Source organism: Haliotis rubra, unplaced genomic scaffold (genome assembly GCF_003918875.1).
Source record: "Haliotis rubra isolate DU_JTF1 unplaced genomic scaffold, ASM391887v1 Scf2069, whole genome shotgun sequence".
Classification (NCBI taxonomy): Eukaryota; Metazoa; Mollusca; class Gastropoda; order Lepetellida; family Haliotidae; genus Haliotis; species Haliotis rubra.
In genome coordinates this window covers 32,960-53,163 of record NW_025766080.1, presented here as the reverse complement: position 1 = coordinate 53,163, position 20,204 = coordinate 32,960, and the positions used below count along the sequence as shown (strand labels likewise).

The window sequence follows — 20,204 nt, the reverse complement described above, 5'->3', positions numbered from 1 at the left end:
CATGAGCATCGATCTGCGCAATTGGGAACCGATGACATGTGTCAACCAAGTCAGCGAGCCTGACCACCCGATCCCGTTAGTCGCATCTTACGACAAGCATGGTCTACTAAAGATCAATATTCTAACCCGCAAATTCAAGGGTCGAAACACATACAAAACGTTCACAGATATTATTGTAAAACTAGTCTGAAAATTTGAAAATAGTTTGATCTTGAAAGACAATGCAATATAAAAACAGGCTATAGATCGCCAACAACTGAAGGCAGATCACCATGCTAGGGACGGAACAGAAGAACCAGCCCCAGTTCCAGACCCATAGTTGAAAGTATATGTGCTCACATTCAGGATAAGTCATCAACACTAAATATACTGTTAAAAACAGAAACGCATAACCCAGAAATCTGTTGCGAAAATGTTGTATTTTCAAGCATGTATAACTCGTCCACAAATAGACTTCAGTACATGGACTTTTACATCGGTTTAGAAGAAGGTGATGTCTATACAACCAAGTGGATTCTTTTAGATAACGGAGACGTTGAGCGCGATGGTGACCACGTAGCATGGTCCCGAAGTCGGGTCTCCTGGTTCTCAGTCCAATCTCTCTCAACTGTTCCGTACAGTTTGACCGGATATCCTTCGAAGTCCTGGCACACTGGATGATGAGCTCTCACCCGTGCCAGTGCGATCACGCAAATGTAGTACCCGGATGTACCGATCTTGGGCTGCAGTGTTGACTCGAGGTCTGGCTGTACGGGGACGGTTATTTGTTATAGCTGCATGGTTGTAACGAGCTGCAAGCAGTGATATCGTGCTCACACTAACATTCAGACGCCTGGCAACAGAAGATTGGTAATCTCCAGCGTGCATACGTTCAATAGCGATGTTCCGTGTCGCAGCGTCAAGACGTGGCGAAGTGATTTGACCTTGAAACTCCTTCAAAATGAATGCCGATTTCCGAAACTAATCTGGAATTTTATAGCAAGACAGTGCATGCTCTTTGCTGCACAATTTTAATTGGAAGGAGATTTTGGTTGCGTTGTGGCGATGCCTTTTTAATTCTTGTAATAAATCTCATCAAAATCAACATTTTCAGGTAAAGTCGATGTTTGACTTGTGCAATAGTGTATAATCATGTTATCAACACTTTTATTACATATTTTGACGATTGTTTGAAAACAATAGGTAATTAATGGATTTTAAAAAATACAAAACGCATGTGCGTTTCTTTTTTGGGATAGTATATTACAAAAATATTGTTAGTTTAGCTGCTTGATAGATGCACACAAAACCTCACACAAACTCACCCAGTCACAGCTGGTTGAAAGGCTCCGAAATATTTGCACTTTATGTAATGGGTACCCGTGGAGTTATTCAAATTACATCAACCATATCCTAGCCCCTAGAGAATATACCGAGGCAGACACTCCAGGCTAAATAAAATACACCAGTGCAGTATTATCGCATTATCTATCAACAGAACGGGTCATACGACTTCACTGCACCGGGGCAGAGCAAAGTCTAGATCAACATTACAACTACCCCACTGGAGTCAGTTGTTACTTGCGCAAGGGTGTGCTTTAGCGGACACGTTTACAGAGAGGGACCTCTCCGCACAGGAAGTATATTAATATCATATAATAATCTACAGACGTACGTGCTTGAAGAATGACTACTGACAATATTTAGGGTAAGTTATTATATCCACATATGTAGTGTGTCCCATCCACATTTGTGTCAAACTACTGGGTCACTCTGTGTCAAAATCTTCTAAAAATTAAAACACGTTTTGTCGAAAACGCTGTAATGAAATCACCTGACTAGAGTGGAATGAAACTTGTGTTGTATTTTTAATGTATAGGCATCATATCATATATAGGTATTCGCTTGTGTGAATGTGTTGTCTCGTTTGTATCTATTCAGTGGTTGGTGAAGGATCATATGTCATGGCGTCTAAGGCTAGAGTTCTCCATTGTTGTGTTTGTAAGAAGCCATACAAATACAAAGGTGCAGATCCATACCTCCTTCCGTGTTTGCATTCAGCCTGTGCTGAGTGTATTGGCGCTAAAGGTGAGGCAATAACATGCTTGTTCTGCCGAGAGTCATTTGACAAAGGGAAATTCATTTTCCTAAATGATGCTATCACTCAAGCAGAAACCCTTGTTTCTACTCTTCAATATAAGCCTTCGGAGATCAAATGCACCAACAAGGACCATACTTTGGATGCAGTATCGTGGTGCAAAGAATGCGAGTCCTTCTTCTGTCGTTCATGTCAAGCTGCACACAGCCAGGTAAAGAGTTCCAGCACACATAGGATGGTGTCCCTGAAGGATATGGTGGCAGCGGATTTGCAGTCAGTGAAGTCGTTTTGTCCAGACCACGAGTCCTACGCTTTGGATCTTTATGATGAAACGTGTGAGATCCTCATTTGTTCAAAATGTGCTCGGTCCGATCACAAGCACTGTCAGAGTGAGGAGTTGGATGATGTTGTTGCTGCTGTCACGAAAGAAACAGAAGAAGATAAGATGAAATTAGCAGCCAAATTGCAAAACGTCAAAAGTTTGATCGACGAATCAAACGAAAAACAGGAGATGATGAGGAAAAGGCACAGCACATTGAAGGATTTGTTGACAAGCAGATTCAACAGCTTACGTGACTTGATAACAAGACGAGAAGCGGAAGTGACGAAAGCCCTGGAGTTTAGACATTTGTCTGAGATGGATGAGGCTGGGAGGGTCAGCAACAAACTGAAGCAGATGTTCAGTATATGCGACAATACCCATAGTTACACAGGGAAACTACTTGAGCTTGGTAACAAGAGCGATATGCTGATGTTGAAGGAGCCTGTTAAGTTCAGGACTGAAATGGCTTTATCCGAGGAGGCAGAAGTGTTTGACTTTGTCCCTGTGCATGTAACATTTTCAAAGGAAAACATACACGCTCTTGAAAATATTCTACAAACCGTGTGCGACATTGAGACAACAGAGGGGGATGATGGAAGTTTCCTCAATCTATATGCTAATTATGAGGGATCTCCTGAGAAAGGTAAGCTTATAACTTTTAATGAATCATTTTGATAGAAGCTCAACAGAGATACGCGTTTCTTCTAAAAGAGCGTCGGATAACATTATATTGTGCCCTTGTCGTGACCTATCACAATATCTTTGAAACGAGGTACGGCACCAAAGAATCATCCATGAGGCATTACAATACCGAAATATGTGTTGTGTCTTATAGAAATAAAATACACCGGCGATAGCTTACAAAACACTAGTATGCATTCTTCCTTTTATGTACATGTAGAAACCTTTAATGTTTAAAACGTGATCATTCTGTCTTTTGTTAGGGATAACACTTGTTGTTATCAATTGGCCATTTCTTATTCACATGGATTGAGAATATGTTCTTGCCACGATCATGTAAATAGACTTACACTCATTTATGATTACAGATGTTCCAGGCATTGCAGATGATGATCAGAAAGGCGATGCCAGACATGTGAAAGCTGGTAATATTTTATGGATCAACATCTCACGATGACATCGTCTAATTGTTTTTGAACTACTGACAACAATTGCGTACTGGAAAGGAAGAATATATTTGATCACTCGTGTTTATGTGTTTTCGCTTCTTTGGCACAAAAGATTTCAGATCCTTAAAACAGCCGAACTACCTTCCAGTGTTTTCAACTGTTACTGACAGTAACCTTTCACATCTTATATAAGGTAATAACATACTGACAGAATGAGTACTGATTATTGACATCATTGCATACCACAGTTGTTCTTTGGCAATATGTACAATGTTTCCTACATCGTTATAAATTGGTCATAACAGAAAAGAAAATACCTGTTGTGTAATAACCTGACAACAAAACGTAAACACACGAAACAAAAATTCCTTAGAATACTTTATAAGATATTACATTTCATGATGCAGAAAGGGAGCCCATTGACGTGGACCCGGACAACGACAACGGAAACAAAGAAGTAGGCAACGAAGAAAACGAACAGGGCACTGGAGCAGAGCTTATCGATGACACTGGCCCTTTATCATGTAAGTAGATGTGCAGATGGTTATCACAAGTCATGTCAACAGAGACTGATTGATAACGATTCATATGAAATAGAATTTCAAGACAAGAGACAGTTTACAACCCATTGCTATACAGACACAATATCCTTGTACATTACAGACCCTGCTTTGAAGTTCGACATGGAAAGAATCAACATCAACAAGGTCCACGTCAATAACAAAGGCTTCTTGGTCAATACTACAGTTTCTCCAGAAAGGAAACTAAGAAAGTACGTAGGGACGACAGCTGGGACACCTCTCCCCAAAAACAAATTCAGCTATTGGGAGGTACAATCAGACTTTGACATGGCTTCTAAAATGCACCAACGTGGCTTACTTATGGAAATAGGCGTGGCTACAGGAGCATCATTGGACAACAACTATTGCATGAGTGGTCAGGTGGGATCCAGGTGCCTCGCTATCGCGCACTGCTCTGCACACGATGGAGTCTGTGCGAAGGTCTGGAGCAATGGCCAGAAGTTGAGATGCTATGAAAACGTTTTGTCCACCGGTTCAGGAACATCTGAGACACTACGACATGGGCTTCTGTATGACGGTACAAGGAACATCCTTACTGTATTTGACCTCAACAACGTGGTACAGCTTGTAGCTCTGGGCGAAGGTGAACTGGACGATGATCAATGGCCAGTGTTTGGGGCATACAATTCGTCCCTTGCCTCTGTTCAAATGAAGCTGGTATCAGGAAGCGAAATAGAGATGTTCAATTCAAAGACAAAAATGCTGAAAGGAGCATTGAATTCTGTTCTTTAAGTAAATAGCAAAAGCTATTCCGGCTGAACATGTGTGTTTGCAAAAAACATACAATTATAGCCTCTTTTGGGGTGACTGATCACATCACTAACCTACTGTATACACATATATTTGGAAAGTATTTTGTATCTGCCCAAATGAATGTATTTCAGCTTTCTTGATACCAATGTGGTTGTTCTAGACATTGGGCAGGGCAGCTACGTTGTCAGCAGATTCGCCAGGTATTTGGATGAGGTGTGTTTCAAACCACGACCTGTGCTTGTGTATTTTGTTACAAATGTTTCGTCATTGGCCATTAGATTTGCAAAACTGCGAGGATCTACTAGTTGATTATAAGTGAAAATTTCCTCAGGAGTGTTCCTTTTAGCTTAAAATATGACGTGTACATTCTCCAAATCTGCTATGCAATTTCTCTATCCTCTTCAACAGTCATGGATTTATATCGGGGGCTGAAATAGATAAAACTAATCAATAGTTTATATATGTGTCCAAGGTGTAACTTAACTGACTTACATATAGCGGCTACGGTGTTAGTGTAATGTTATGTGCACGGATATTTTATATGATTTTGCTATTCATATATGATGCTTAGTATAATAAAGCAGACCCCCTATGAATTTGGAAAGGGTTGTGTGACTTCTTCATTTATGCATTCTCAAAACTCTACGTCATAACAGGGAGTAGCAGATAGCAAGATATGAATTCAAAATACATATTCTGCCATTCCTTCAGAAAATACTGGATTGTGATTGGTTAATTAAAGTCATTCAGAGGTATATAATCACGTTATATACCTCTGATGTTCCAACACAGTATGCATTTTTTAAAAACATTCTTAATAACACGGTTATGGAAGAATGAAGGTAAACACACTGTGTTGGAAAATCAGAGATACATAACGAAATCATTAAAGCTCTAATCTTTTTATTTAAAACCTCACGCTACGCGTTAAGTCTTTATATGAAAACAACATTCATAAGATTTGATCATATCCTATACGAACAAAAAGTAAACCACAACACGTCAAAGTCACCTGCAAGGTTGAAAAAGTGTACACATCAATGCCACTGCAACTGATAAAACTGCGCCTTACGAACACCCGTCACATTGTCCATATCTTTTTTTCTTATCATAGTTATATACGGGACGTGCACACGTGGTCGTCACCAGTTCTAAGGTAAACCTCCCAACATTCTACCACACAGTCATGCTGACCCATACTTTGCACTGTACTAATCTATTGCATAAACCCCTGTACATATTATCAGTCAACTTGCTGCCCTAAACGCTCTATGGGTTTCAAATTCACTGTCTTCACCCAGGTGCACAGACATCGCCATTGAACGTACCAGCAACAACACAGACACAGTAATAATACTTATATGAATTATTCAACATGCAACTCACTAGTATGTACATGCATGTACATGTAGGTAGGTAGGAATGTAGGTGGGGAAGCATCTAAGCATGTATATATATAGCTAGGAAGGTAGGCAGGTAGGCAGATAGGTGGGCTTTCAGGCAGGTAGGTAGAAAGGAATGTTGGCAGGACGGTAGGTAGGAATGTAGGCCGGTAGATAGGAGGTGGATAGATAGATAGATAGGCAGGTAGGTATGAGGGTGGATAGATAGATAGATGGACAGACAGACAGATAGATAGATAGATAGATAGATAGATAGGCAGGTAGGCAGGTATGTAGGTAGGCATAACTCTGTCGGCGATGAATCACACAGGAACACTGCCAACGTCTTTTGAGTAGTAAACTAGGTCACATAGTCCAAATCTGTGAGGACTCCTGGTAGACTAACGCTTAGTCTCTGAATATATATAATTGTGATAGTAAGAAACAAATATGAATTGAAAAGGAGCCTCAGGGAGACCAGAAAAGGAAATCTAGACTTGCTTCATTTAAGGCTTTAGCATTGCAGAGAGGGCTTGTCAGTAGGGAAAATAATAGGGTACAGGGACTGTGAGACAGACTAGGCTATACTTATACATATGTCACTGTATACGTATTAGTAAATGTTTAACATCCTATCACCACAACTAGATTCAGGTACTACATGAATAATATATTCTCAATTGTGAATGTTCAGTAGAACTTGAAGATAAAAATAATTACATCAACATATTGGGAAAACAACTTGAAAGGTCTGAACCATGCTAGAATTCTCAAAGTCTCTTTAAAATGAAAAACTTCTCAATCACTGAGCTCATATAACAAAACTTGCATGCGCTAACTCCGAGTCACTCACATAATCTCCCCATACAACTTACAGCCTGAACAGTCCAACCAAACGCCCGTGCCTACAGTCAAACCAAACTATCAGATTGTACACTGTAATAGTGACAATACATCTTGCGATGACACAAGCAGTTGACCTATATTTGGATAAACCAAGGTCTGAATAAATAATGATCACATGACGTGCAGCAACGCTTTATGAGGCATGCGTATCACATGCTGACAGTTGACTCGAGAAAGAATCCAGGAAGTAAGGTATTGATTGAATCGTTGAGTGTTGGGTTGAGAGGGTTGTCGTTTACCGCCACGTTGAACATGATAGTGGTTGATATAGAACGTCACGTGAGACCTGAGCACAACATGGTAGATGTTTGTAGGTGTTTGTTTCTATTTTCTTGTTTGCTCAGTGTTGAGATTGAAACCAATCAGGTCAAATGAAGTGTGCAAAATGAATGTAAAATGCCTCTTTAAAAAACAATCACCGTCTTATGTCAGTTTGGTTTGTAGGTCTCAGACGTTTATAGCTGACACACTTTTAAACATAATGATGGAAATCAATACCGAGGCATTTTATAGCATTGCAGAGCTCCAGTAACGCCAGGGTATAAGACTGTCATACAGATGCATTTTATAACATTGCAGAGCTCCAGTAACGCCAGGGTATAAGACTGTCATACAGATGCATTTTATAACATTGCAGAGCTCAAGTAACGCTAGGGTAACGCCAGGTTATAACGTGTGCACAGGGTATGCATTTTATAACATTGCAGAGCTCCAGTAACGCCAGGGTATAAGACTGCCATACAGATGCATTTTATAACATTGCAGATCTCCAGTAACGCCAAGGTCTAAAGCTGCCATACAGAAGCACTTTATAACATTGCACAACTATGGTAACGCCAGGGTATAAGACTGCCATACAGATGCATTTTATAACATTGCAGAGCTCCAGTAACGCCAGGGTATAAGACTAATACAGATGCATTTTATAACATTGCAGAAGCCAGTAACGCCACGGTATATATACAGATGCATTTTATAACATTGCAGAGCAACCAGGTAACGCCAGGGTTTTATAAGACTGTCATACAGATGCATTTTATAACATTGCAGAGCTCCAGTAACGCCATACAGGTATAAAGCTGCCATACAGAATGCACTTTTATAACATTGCAGAACTCCAGGTAACGCCAGGGTATAAGGCTGCCATACAGATGCATTTTATAACATTGCAGAACTCCAGTAACGCCAAGGTATAAGGCTGCCATACAGAAGCATTTTATAACATGCTGCACAGCTATGGTAACGCCAGGGTATAAGGCTGCCATACAGATGCATGTTATAACATTGCAGATCTCCAGTAACGCCAGGGTATAAGACTGCCATACAGATGCATTTTATAACTTTATAACAACGCCAGGGTGCATACAGACTATTTATAACGCCAGGGTATAAGACTGCCATACAGATGCATGTTTATAACATTGCAGAGCTCCAGTAACGCCAGGGTATAAGACTGCCATACAGATGCATTTTATAACATTGCAGAGCTCCAGTAACGCCAGGGTATAAGACTGCCATACAGATGCATTTTATAACATTGCAGATCTCCAGTAACGACCATAGGTGCTAAACATTGCAGAGCTGCCCAGGGTATACAGATAGCATGCATTTATAACATTGCAGAGCTCCATGGTAACGCCAGGGTATAAGGCTGCCCTACAGAAACATGCATTTTATAACATTGCAGATCTCCAGTAACACCAGGGTATAAAGCTGCCATACAGATGCATTTTATAACATTGCACAACTCCAGTAACGCCAGGGTATAAGGCTGCCATACAGAAACATTTTATAACATTGCAGACTGCCCAGTAACACCAAGGTCTAAAAGCTGCCTTACAGAAGCATTTTATAACACTGCATAAGGCAACAGATGCTTTTTATGGTCCAGTAACGCCAGGGTATAAGGCTGCCATACAGAAACATTTTATAACATTGCAGAACTCCAGTAACGCCAAGGGTATAAGGCTGCCATACAGAACCATTTTATAACATTGCAGAACTCCAGTAACGCCAGGGTATAAGGCTGCCATACAGATGCATTTTATAACATTGCAGAGCTCCAGTAACGCCAAGGTATAAAGCTGCCATACAGATGCACTTTATAACATTGCACAACTATGGTAACGCCAGGGTATAAGGCTGCCCTACAGAAACATGTTATAACATTGCAGATCTCCAGTAACGCCAAGGTCTAAAGCTGCCTTACAGAAGCACTTTATAACATTGCACAACTATGGTAACGCCAGGGTATAAGGCTGCCCTACAGAAACATGTTATAACATTGCAGATCTCCAGTAACGCCAAGGTCTAAAGCTGCCTTACAGAAGCACTTTATAACATTGCACAACTATGGTAACGCCAGGGTATAAGGCTGCCCTACAGAAACATGTTATAACATTGCACAACTATGGTAACGCCAGGGTATAAGACTGTCATACAGAAGCATTTTATAACATGTTGGAGACACCGCAAAGGTTGAAGTGCTCAGGCATGCAGAAGTCTGGAATCATCATGTGTTGTACGAAGTAAGTGTTAGGATTATAATTTGAAAGTGAGTATCAGCTGGTAATACTGATGTTTTGCAATATTCTTTCCAAAACGTTGTAGCAAGTGAGACTGTTTTCCTTTTTGCCTGTCATCTCATTGTTGTCAAAATAATGTTTGCTTATTGGCAAATGATTACTTAAATTTAGAGCGCGATTACGTTGCTGATGTATTTTAGAGTTGTTCTTAATGTTGTGTTCTATATTATAATTTCTTTGAGGTATTAACACAAAACACGATGGGCAAACTGTGTGAACCGGCAAATAATATTAAACATGACAACTCTTCTAACTTCATCAACAAGGACCACTCATTCTCTTTATGAAATAGTCCGCTTTAGTGGCCACGGTCTCACTCCTGACAGTTTATGGAAGCGTTAGAAACTAAATCCGTTGCTTGGTTGGTCAATCAAATAGGAGCGAATCACTTGCAAAGTAGCCATTAACGAAAGTTGTGGATTATTTCGAAGTACTGTTTAGTGTACATTTCGATGTGCTCGATATTCGTGACGAAATTGTTTTCATCACATTTCACCCATTTTCACGAAAACACAAGTTCCATTGCTTCTTTGTAAGGTTCGAGTAATAATGTTTTGTTTTAAATGTTTAGACTTCTCTGCTCTATTAACCTGAAGGTAGCAAATTTAGTTTAAGATGCTGAAAATATTACCCTAAAAACACAAGTTACAGTGATCAAATTTTGCTCTTGGATATTTCTTACGAATTCTGATGTGAATGCGCAATATATATTCACGTGCAATAAAACATATGCAATATATATAAATAGACAATGCAAGGTGAGAAGATGTACAGAGATAACAATATAATTATGAAGCCTTTTAGATACAAGGAGTGGGGCTTGTAATGTTTGTTTGGCGTGAGTAACAGCCGCCATTGGGCTTCTTGCCGGGGTCAGTGTCAAAGTACCAGCGAAGCAGACCCCGGGAACCAGTCCGGCCAGATAGAGACATTGGACATCTGTGAGTGGAAGATACTGTTATAGATTTTTATGGATTTAAAAAAAAAAAAAATAAAAAGAAATGTAATGTGGCTTTTTCACAAAGATTTGTTTTTTAATTAATCTAATGGGATAAGACTAGTAATCCCTTGTCAGCACGGACTATGTGTGAAGTTTCAAGGTGTTGTGTACAGGTTGACCTGGGGGTCAGTGAGGATGGCGATTTGAAACAGTCACTCTTTAGTCTGGACCATTAAAAGCTGACAGGCGCTCAAACCCTACCCTGCAACACACACAACACCCCGAGGTTCCCAAATCCCATCTCCGACACAGGCCCTCTCTTCCACTGCCTATCTCCCTCGCTTTCATTCCTTCGTCTTTCTCTTCCCCTCTCTTCGCCTGTATCTGTTTTCCGTCCATTTCCCTTTCTTGCCATTCTCTTGTCTCTGCCTTCCCTGTCTCTCTCAAATACCCGCATCGTTGTGCCTCTCTCTTTCGACCCTCCGTTATCTGTGTTATCGACAAAGTGGCTGGCATGCACCAGTGCATATGCATATATTTATATAGTATGACCAGAAATTATTGAGAATTTGAGGAATATGTTTAATTGGATTTCTAGTATAAACAACCTTGACCAGCTATCAAGTGCTTGGTTTCATTAATCCTTTTTCATTAGTTTGTGAAGAGTTATCCCCTTTGTTTACTTGCTAGCAGACGACATTTTCAGTGATCCTCAGTATTGATGATTTAGAGAAGAGGAAGTTGATTTTAGAGTATTATAACTAGGACATTAGATCAGCTAAAGTGATTTCAAGTAGAACAGGCATCCCTTTGTCCACTGTTTATCGTGTTTTGAAAAATATTGCAAATGGATATGGCATTGAGCACCAGGGAGGCGCAGGTAGGCCCAGAAAATTGACTGTCGGTGACAGGAGGCGGCTTGGTATTCTTGTTTCTAAAAACAAACGAAGGAGTTTAGAAAACTTAAGGCTGGATATGATTGATAGAGGAACTGTGGCTGTCTGTAAGGAGACAATTGGAACTGAGCTGCATGCAATGGGTTGGCAGAAAAGTCGAGGAATTCCATCACCGATCATGAAACCTGAACAAAAGGAGCGAAGGTTGAACTGGTGCTTACAGCATAGAACTATTAACTGGGACAATGTGATTTTCTCAGATGAAAGTTCTGTGTGGCTGTTTCCTAATACACTGAAATTCTGGACCAAACAAACTGAAAAACCTTTGTGTCAGCGCCCAAAGTACAGTCCGAAATTTAAATTGTGGGGTGCAATATCTGTGTTAGGGGCAACGCCCTTCTGTGTATTTGAAGGGAACGTGAACAGTAAGCGGTACACAGATATTCTCGAGGGACGCTCAGGTGTTCTATGGAAATTTTTGGATTTTCCAGCAGGCGAGGTGAGGTGAGGTGAGGTGAAATTGGGTTTTAACGTCGTGCTTGAGAATATTTCGCTCATATATCGACGTGCATGCGTGTGTATGTGTATGTGCGGCTGCTTGTACTAGCCCAGACTGAAGCTGGTTTTATAGTGCTAACCCACTGAGATACCATGCCGCAGTGTAGCATGAATACCCCACTCAGACACATTATACTGACTCCGAGCCGACCAGTCCTTGTTGTACCCATTAATGCCGAGCGCCAGGCAGGGACCAACAAGTACCATATTTTAACGTCTTTTGGTATGACGCAGTCGGGGATCGAACCCGCGACCTTCCGCTCTCCGGGCGGACGCTCTAACCACTACACCGCGGCCTTTTTCCAGCAGGACAACGACCCAAAACATCGTTCAAAGCATTCACAGGCCTGGTTTCGGACCAAAAATATGACATTATTAGATTGGCCAAGCTATAGCCCTGACCTAAATCCAATAGAAAATGTTTGGGGACTAACAAATATTGCTGACGATATTGGGACAGCATGGACCACGACTTTCTAACTTTTTGATCAGTAGTATGCCCCGCCGCATTGAAGCCTGCATTGCTGCCCATGGTGACTTGACAAAATACTAACTGTTCACCTGTCTTTCAATCTGGAGTTATGTTCTGCTAATATTCACATTTAATACGTGAGTAATGAGTGAAAACAATAACAAAAAATATAATCTTTAAATTCTCAATAATTTCTGGTTGTAATGTATCACCTGATCCCACCTAACAACCTGAACCCGGAAGTGACGCAGCTAGGCTAGAGGACGTGGCCAGTGTCAGGTAGGTGCTCTATGTGAATCGTCTGTTATATCCTAACAGCATATGTTGGTATAGGAAAAGTGTTCTGTATAAGAAACTAACTGCGTTCAGAATGCGTTTATCTGTCAAATCGTCAGCATCAGCAAAACAGATCTTAACTCGAACATTGTTTCATAAACCATACGTCTATTCATTCGCGTCAGGGCACAAATAAACAGTTCTACTTTCGATCGTTATCAAGTTACGCCACATATAACGATACAACATTCTACCCTGGTTTGTTTACATGAAAAGACCTTTCTTTGCAAGCTCACGTTCACACCATGACGGCCTCACGTGTGTCGTATTTGAGCACACAGAAATAATATGTGAAAGGAATGTATAGCTCTTAATATAGGATCGATCGTTACACCTACGTTTCACCGCAATTCTTGAATGGTTGTTTATTGATCCCTTTTATATAATGGGAATAGTGATGGGCGTCGGTGTGTAGATATTAAATCATTATGACATAATGCTCAGACGTAAAATGAAGACAGAAAAAACCCGATGCCCATTGCAAGTGAAACGCATGTTATCTTGAGCTACGCATACTGTACAGTTGTTAGTTGTTTGTGTTGCACTCACGTATATTACGTTTCACATCTAAAGCACATGAATGCATTTTAAACTTGTGTATGGCCTTTGGGTTACAGCATATATAGTACCTACAAACTAGGGCTGGGACGGGTACAAATAATCTACCCGGGTACCCCACCCCTTTTACCCTACCCCGATACCCGATATGTTAATTCCTGACATCTAATTTGCAAGAAATGGCAATATATTCTCCAGCTCGGAGACTAAAATTTAGAGTTTTCCAGTATCTTAATCATGTTTTATATTTAAAACAGGTGACTGTAAATAATGTCTAAATATTCAAAGAAAATACAACCTTTTTATCATGAAAGAATAACATATTACATTGTTTAATCTATTAGTCACATGATCATAACGGGTCTGGGTATTGAGATGGGTACTCGAGTCCAACTCATTACCCACCCGTCCCGCGTATCCGGGTTGCCCGTCCCAGCCCTACTACAAACATGTTATGCATTAACCTGTTTAAGTTTCCTCACAACTCAGAACTCAGTTATACGTGCAAGTAGTGTTCGCTCATGCCGCCCTACGTTTCAGCTTCGAGATTACGACGATTACGTTCCATACAATGGCCCCATATTGTACACGGGCATGGAGACCAAGACAAGTATAACGGGGCTTTATGTGTGGCTGCATTCTTTACTCTGTGATCACAACAACTACTGTCAATGCACTTCATGGATACGTGGATACTGTTCTGTTTGAAATTTACAATTTTGGAAATCAATCCATCTTCGGAAATATATATTTTAGGTGGTCAATTAATGCTTGGAAAGGAAACATAGTTTAGCTGGTCAATTAATGCTTTGGAACGTAATATATAGTTTCAATCAACACTCAATTATTGATGTATCATTAAATGTGTGTTTTCATATCAACCATGTTACACGTCAAGGTGCGTTGCTATTGGCCCTTGATCGGCTGAAAGGACCTATTGCAAGGCCAATATAAACACAACAATATAATAGTATAACTTCTTCTTTTTTAAATTCAGTATATCAGCAGTATAAACACTTGAAAAATATCCAGTCAGGATGCACGTTTGACATCGATCAACACATATAATATGATATTAGAATACACATACAATTTACTACTAAAGGCAGAGTTTTGAATGTAAGGATGCAAAAGTTCGTATATTTTCAGAACTGCGCTGCTACGACTGCATAACACCAAAACAGAGAAATGGCGACCGCAATGAAGCTACCCCAGTGTTGTGTGTGTGGCACCTCTTTCACATATGGCGGCTCCGACCCCCGCCTCCTGCCCTGTCTCCATTCAGTGTGTCAGGAATGTCTAAATATTGGCACCTCTGATATACTGACCTGTGACATCTGTCAGGAAACATTCGACAAAGAACAAACTGATTTTCCTCCCGATGTCGTTGCCATCAAAGATATCTTCCTCCAAACTGCTGAATATGATGGTTCCGCTGTGCTGTGTACCAACAAGGATGACGGTAACCAAGCCATGTCCTGGTGTGATGAATGTGAAGCCCTCTTGTGTGAGCACTGCCAAGCAGGTCATGAGGACATGAAGATAACTCGATCTCACAAAGTCGTCCCACTGGAAAACCTGAAGTCATCAGATGGAGTGCCGATTCCTAAGACTGCCTACTGCACTGAACACGTTGATCACCCTCTGCAGCTGTATGATGACACGTGTGAACAGCGAATATGTTTCAAATGTAGGGAGAACCATGGCGTCTGCAAGGTGAATGACATAACCGAAGCATATCAACATCTGAAGGAGACGGTATTGGATGAAGAAAGAAAGGCCTCGCGAAGAAGATTGAGACCATCAGCGCCATCAGGGAACAGATACATACAGTTGTCAAATTGTCAGAGACGAAAGAAGAGGAAGAGAAAGATTTCTTGAAACATACATTTTCCGATCTGAGAAATACGTTAAACCAGCGAGAAGAAGAGCTTTCGCTTGAACTGGGTCAAAGTTTCAAAGCTGTATATGATGTGAATAACTCCCGGCTTTACGAGTTGGGAAAGAAGAAAGCCAAATGTGACACAGCCCTTGGCTACTGTCAGAAATTCGCTGATATGTCCAGTGTTGATGCACTCCTAAATGCCAAAAGACAGTTCTTTCCAGAACCAGTGGATGCATTGCTGCCAAGGTTTCCCAAGTGAGTGAAAGAGAATCTTCAATAACTCTGTCAAGAAAGGATCTTACTGATTTGAAGCAATCGATTTCTTCTTTTGGCGAGTACTACGTACCCATGGATCCTCAGGCAGAAAGCCAGCATCACCCAGGTAGGAATTGTTTATTTCTTGGATGCTGCAATAATACATTGACGTCTATACTGAAGCATTTTGCAGGCCTTTGTATCTGTTCACGAGGGTGTGTTATTAATATGCATGATGTGTATATAATACTCGTTTAAGCAAGATGAATGTAAGTGTCGAGGGTATGAGCCATCCTGTCACTGCCAGCTACTATTTTGTTATTCCAGAGGGATCTACTATCAATGCTATGAAAGGGAATATAAAGAGACTTGAAGCAGATAACGTGTCACTCCTTGAGGTAATGTTTTTGTTAACAGCAAGAAACTTTTAAAACATATGGTATTTATATTCAACACTGATCGGTCCACCTCAAATCTCAATTACCTCTGACTGAAAGTAATGATATAATCTCCAGTCGTCTAGCTAACATGTACATGTCATTCAGGGGATTGATATTTGTCTCACCTTACCTATGGCTCCAGAACATTCATGTGTACGTTGTAGTGTATGAATGTACTACATCTCATTCCTCATTCAGGCTTTAAAGAATCGCGATCAACAGATCAAAGAGCTGACGTCAACGATGGAATCTCTAGGTAAGCCTGACTTCAACTCTGCAAACATAGATTTCAAGAATACAATTGATTATGATATATGTTAGGCTGTCCGTATGTTGGCTATGATTGCCCCACCCGCCATGAATTCATATTCCGACATGATAAAATAAAAGTTGTCTCATCGCCGCTGTGGAACATTCTGTCCTGTTGAGATGCTCTCACTACTGCCAACTTATAAAAACACATGTTGAACTATTTTCACTTTCATGACTATTACCAAGTTTTTTGTGTTTATTTATTGTGTTATATAGAAAACAATCCAGTTTTTTTGTTGGTATTTCTGTAGAATGCTGTTCTCTCAACCGGTGTCTTTCTTGTTAAATGAGTGAGTGAGTGAGTTAAATTTGAAAAGTCACTTTGGCAAAATTTCAGCCACATTAATTAAAGGCAAATTGTAAAAACCTGTCAACGAAGACAGTAAAGCAACTAGATTATCACAGATAGAAATTTAAAACTAGTAATTAAATCTAAACCATTTTAACTATACATGACAATACAATATAAAAACAACTGAAGGTAGATCACCATACTAGGGACCATGGGGACTTACAGCACATTTGCTTCCTGCATTCTTTCTTGTTTAAGTTGCTGGAGGGGTTGGTGATGAGAAACCAATAAAACTGCAGATTGCCTAACCTGTATGAGTGGAGTTTGGACACCTAGAACATGGCATGATCTAAGCTGATAGTTTGCTCGTATTATGTTTGCCTCAGCTATGCGGTAAACGGATGCGATCATTCCCACTTTACTCCCACTAACTTCCATTGAACACTGTGTTGACACAGCACGTAACAGAAATGGGTTAAGGTCGACATGAACATTATTCCTCACCTCTACACCACCTCAGTATCTATTTGAGCACCCTAGTGTGTTCAAGTATATAATGCCTATACATCCTTTGTAGTGCGCGTGTCCGATGTTGCTGTCCACTTCCTTCGCATGCCAGACGTCTCCTTCCCTGTGCCACTTCTTTGTAAGTATGTTTTAGGATAAGTATTCATACTTGCGTAAGGTAACCAATTCAAGGGCGTTATCTGTATGATATGATTGAAAACCTGATTGCTTGGATCATACTCGCAACATTCATAACAGATTTGTAGATACATACCGGATGATTTTATTGTTATCGTATGGCATGGTGACAATCACTGGATGGTCTGGTCAAGACTCGATTTGTTTGCAAACAACATCGTTCAGCTGTAATACTGCTGAAACAAGCATATGCTCATGATATACATACAAGTGTACAATCGATATTTCTCATAAATGTGGAAAGGGTTTTGTAGCCTCTCTTTACATATTCTTGTCACATTGTTTTCTTGTAGCTTCGCCGTGAGCCTGTGAACAGGATTTCACACATTATACCGACTATATAAGGGTCTAGTGAATATTCACTTACTTATAGATCAATATTTCTGTCACTGTTCTTCGATAACGTAGTCACTTATGCATTACGAAAAGCTTAACGGACCAACTTCGGTATTTCGTAGACTCGTGCAGCCTGAAGGTAATTTGTTTAGCAACTGCCATGCACAGACATAATATATCCTTTTAAGCACATACAGCAATCAAAATGCTCGATACGTGGTTCAGAGTGAGTGAGTGGGTGAGTGGGTGTTTGGGAGGGGTCGAGGGATGGGTGAAATATTTGTTTTATAGTAATCGATAACTACTCCCTTGTAAATTGTGTTATATTTGGGAACACACTTTCTATTTAAAGTACATATTCTCATACTTTTGTCAAGTTGAATCCCATCTGGTTACTACTCCCTTGAAAACTATGTGTGGTACGTAATACGATTTATCACTAGTTGTTCAAAATGGTCAATCAGGATAATAATTAAGGAGTGGTCAGGCACATATTCGTAATATAGAGGGTAGTATACTAAGTATGTCCGTGTGTTGTAGGTATACCACTGAAGTATGACAAAGACAGAGTCAATCTCGACAAAGTCCACATCAACACAGAAGGAGACCTGGTCAACAGGAAGTCGGGCACCAGACCTGCAGGGGAGGGGAGACTGAAGAAGTACGAGGGCACATGCAGCACTGATCCCCTCCCCCAGGATGGCTGTCCCCAGTACTGGGAGGTGGAGAACAGGGTCAGTGTGGACAAACCACTCTCAGAGAACTGGCTCATCCTGGAGGTTGGAGTATGTAGGGAGGAGCAGAGGGACGTGCATCATTGTATAGGTGGACGTCCTTACTCCTACAGTATGACCGTCTCCCACTGTACTACACACGGCGGGATATGCAGGAGGATATGGAAGGAGGGGAAGTATGTGCTGCATCTGCCTGACACTCTCCCCAACACAGCAGGGGCATCACACACACTACATTACGGTGTTGTCTATGATGACGCCAGGAAGAAGATTGTCTTCATTGATGTGAAGGAGAAGAAAGTCATGTCGACGTTAGACAATGTAGACTGTAGTGAACCACTGTGGCCGATGTTCGGGGTGTATAACCCACAGACTGGGTCACTGTCAGCATGAGACTTGTAGTGGGCAGCGACATCAACATGACGGAGGAGAAGAAAGCGATGATTGTCAAGGCGCTGTCGTGATGTCGTGACGTTAGAAAGATGTTCATGATAATGATCAATAAACATAGAGCTGTAGATAGTGAATACGCACTGCCGGGCCGGACTTCTCAAAAAGGTGGCTCTTGACTGAGTGGCCTGCTCGAGCGGCCGTCCGGTTTACTTTGAAAAAGCACAAGACCTTTACATGGAAGAAGGTATGAACAGGCGGGATGAATTATATGAGTGTATATATACAATGACCTAATAAATTCTACTGACCCCAAAGAACAATTGTCACTGGTAACTGAAATAGTCAAAATGAAACATCTGCTATTTCCATGATACCGACAATCAATCTGACGGTGGCAGGCACCATTTCACTTCACAAGAATGAATTGACTGAGCCGTTCGTAAAATCACTTAGATGAACGCGTTTGGCCGGTAGATTTTGTGAACATTGTTTAAATGCTTTGATTAACTTCACACATAAGATTCGAGGACGGAAATTGGGTATCATGTGTACACATTTGTCTTATCACAGCTCGCAAGGATGTACATGTAAGTAACTTTGGAACCATAGAAATGACACTGTTTCTTTATGTGATTACAAAAAGTGTCAAACTTTAGAAACGCATGACAATTGGGAAAACAGGACATTATAGATATGCTGTGTTGACACTTTTACAAGTTATATATGGTATATCAATATGTGTGTATATATCTATCTGCATACATTCAAAAATACGCACGTACGCACACACACAATTGTGTAGTTTTCCAGATCGTAATTAACTAGCCTTTGCATTAAACCACAACTCATTTTTCAGGGCGGTGTCGGTTTAAATAGTTCATAATTTGATAAAAATACATGGAAAATGTATTGATGTCAGTCTTTATTATACACCCTGTGTTGGAGCGTGTACTTACTCCTTCATCGGGTTAATGAAAGCCAGGGTACATATGAGAACGACAAAAGTAAAACAGATAACAAAGGTGGACCATTTATAGGGAGGCCAGTAGTCAGTGGGTGCTGGCTGGTACTGGCAAGAGGCGGGAAACCAGGAGTAGTTATGCACTGGCTGATAACCGACAAAAGGAAGGCAGCAGGATTGTCCTGGTGTTTGTTTGCTGTTTAACTCCGCAATAGTCCAACTATGTAAAGGTAAGTAAATAACTACGTTTGGTGCAAACAGTCCAGTGATCAACAACATGAACATCGATCTACGCAGTTGGGATACGATGGCATGTGTCAACCAAGTCAGTGTGTCTGACCACCCGAACCTTTCATCGCCTCTAATATAACCTGGATCTTCACGGGTCAAGTTTT

The 20,204-nt window shown here is 40.7% G+C and overlaps 3 protein-coding genes across 3 annotated transcripts; all 3 read left to right on the top strand.

The window, feature by feature from the left end:
* Positions 1–1,524: 1,524 nt before the first annotated feature.
* On the top strand, positions 1,525–5,467 carry LOC124276173 (E3 ubiquitin-protein ligase TRIM33-like). The gene is made up of 5 exons (XM_046711836.1): positions 1,525–1,687; positions 1,921–3,042; positions 3,449–3,505; positions 3,937–4,053; positions 4,193–5,467. Exons 2-5 carry the CDS (start codon positions 1,944–1,946, stop codon positions 4,840–4,842), a joined length of 1,923 nt encoding a protein of 640 aa, XP_046567792.1. The 5' UTR covers positions 1,525–1,687; positions 1,921–1,943; the 3' UTR covers positions 4,843–5,467.
* Positions 5,468–12,817: 7,350 nt separating this feature from the next.
* LOC124276176 (transcription intermediary factor 1-beta-like) lies at positions 12,818–15,587 on the top strand. Its single transcript, XM_046711838.1, has 2 exons — positions 12,818–12,881; positions 14,646–15,587. Exon 2 carries the CDS (start codon positions 14,685–14,687, stop codon positions 15,375–15,377), a length of 693 nt encoding a protein of 230 aa, XP_046567794.1. The 5' UTR covers positions 12,818–12,881; positions 14,646–14,684; the 3' UTR covers positions 15,378–15,587.
* Position 15,588: 1 nt separating this feature from the next.
* Positions 15,589–19,757, top strand: LOC124276175. Its single transcript, XM_046711837.1, has 5 exons — positions 15,589–15,763; positions 15,964–16,034; positions 16,275–16,332; positions 17,258–17,326; positions 18,262–19,757. The coding sequence occupies exons 1-5, from the start codon at positions 15,730–15,732 to the stop codon at positions 18,846–18,848; spliced, it is 819 nt and encodes a 272-aa protein (XP_046567793.1). The 5' UTR covers positions 15,589–15,729; the 3' UTR covers positions 18,849–19,757.
* The last annotated feature ends 447 nt before the right edge of the window (positions 19,758–20,204 follow it).

Bases quoted from the DNA above. Each gene is read 5' to 3' on its own strand.
- LOC124276176 (XM_046711838.1), top strand. From the start codon at position 14,685: ATGGCGACCGCAATGAAGCTACCCCAGTGTTGTGTGTGTGGCACCTCT.
- LOC124276173 (XM_046711836.1), top strand. From the start codon at position 1,944: ATGGCGTCTAAGGCTAGAGTTCTCCATTGTTGTGTTTGTAAGAAGCCA. The intron at 3,506-3,936 runs GTAATATTTTAT...TTCATGATGCAG, and splicing joins TGCCAGACATGTGAAAGCTG to AAAGGGAGCCCATTGACGTG. The intron at 4,054-4,192 runs GTAAGTAGATGT...TGTACATTACAG, and splicing joins TGACACTGGCCCTTTATCAT to ACCCTGCTTTGAAGTTCGAC.
- LOC124276175 (XM_046711837.1), top strand. From the start codon at position 15,730: ATGGATCCTCAGGCAGAAAGCCAGCATCACCCAG. The intron at 15,764-15,963 runs GTAGGAATTGTT...TTGTTATTCCAG, and splicing joins AGAAAGCCAGCATCACCCAG to AGGGATCTACTATCAATGCT. The intron at 16,035-16,274 runs GTAATGTTTTTG...TTCCTCATTCAG, and splicing joins ATAACGTGTCACTCCTTGAG to GCTTTAAAGAATCGCGATCA.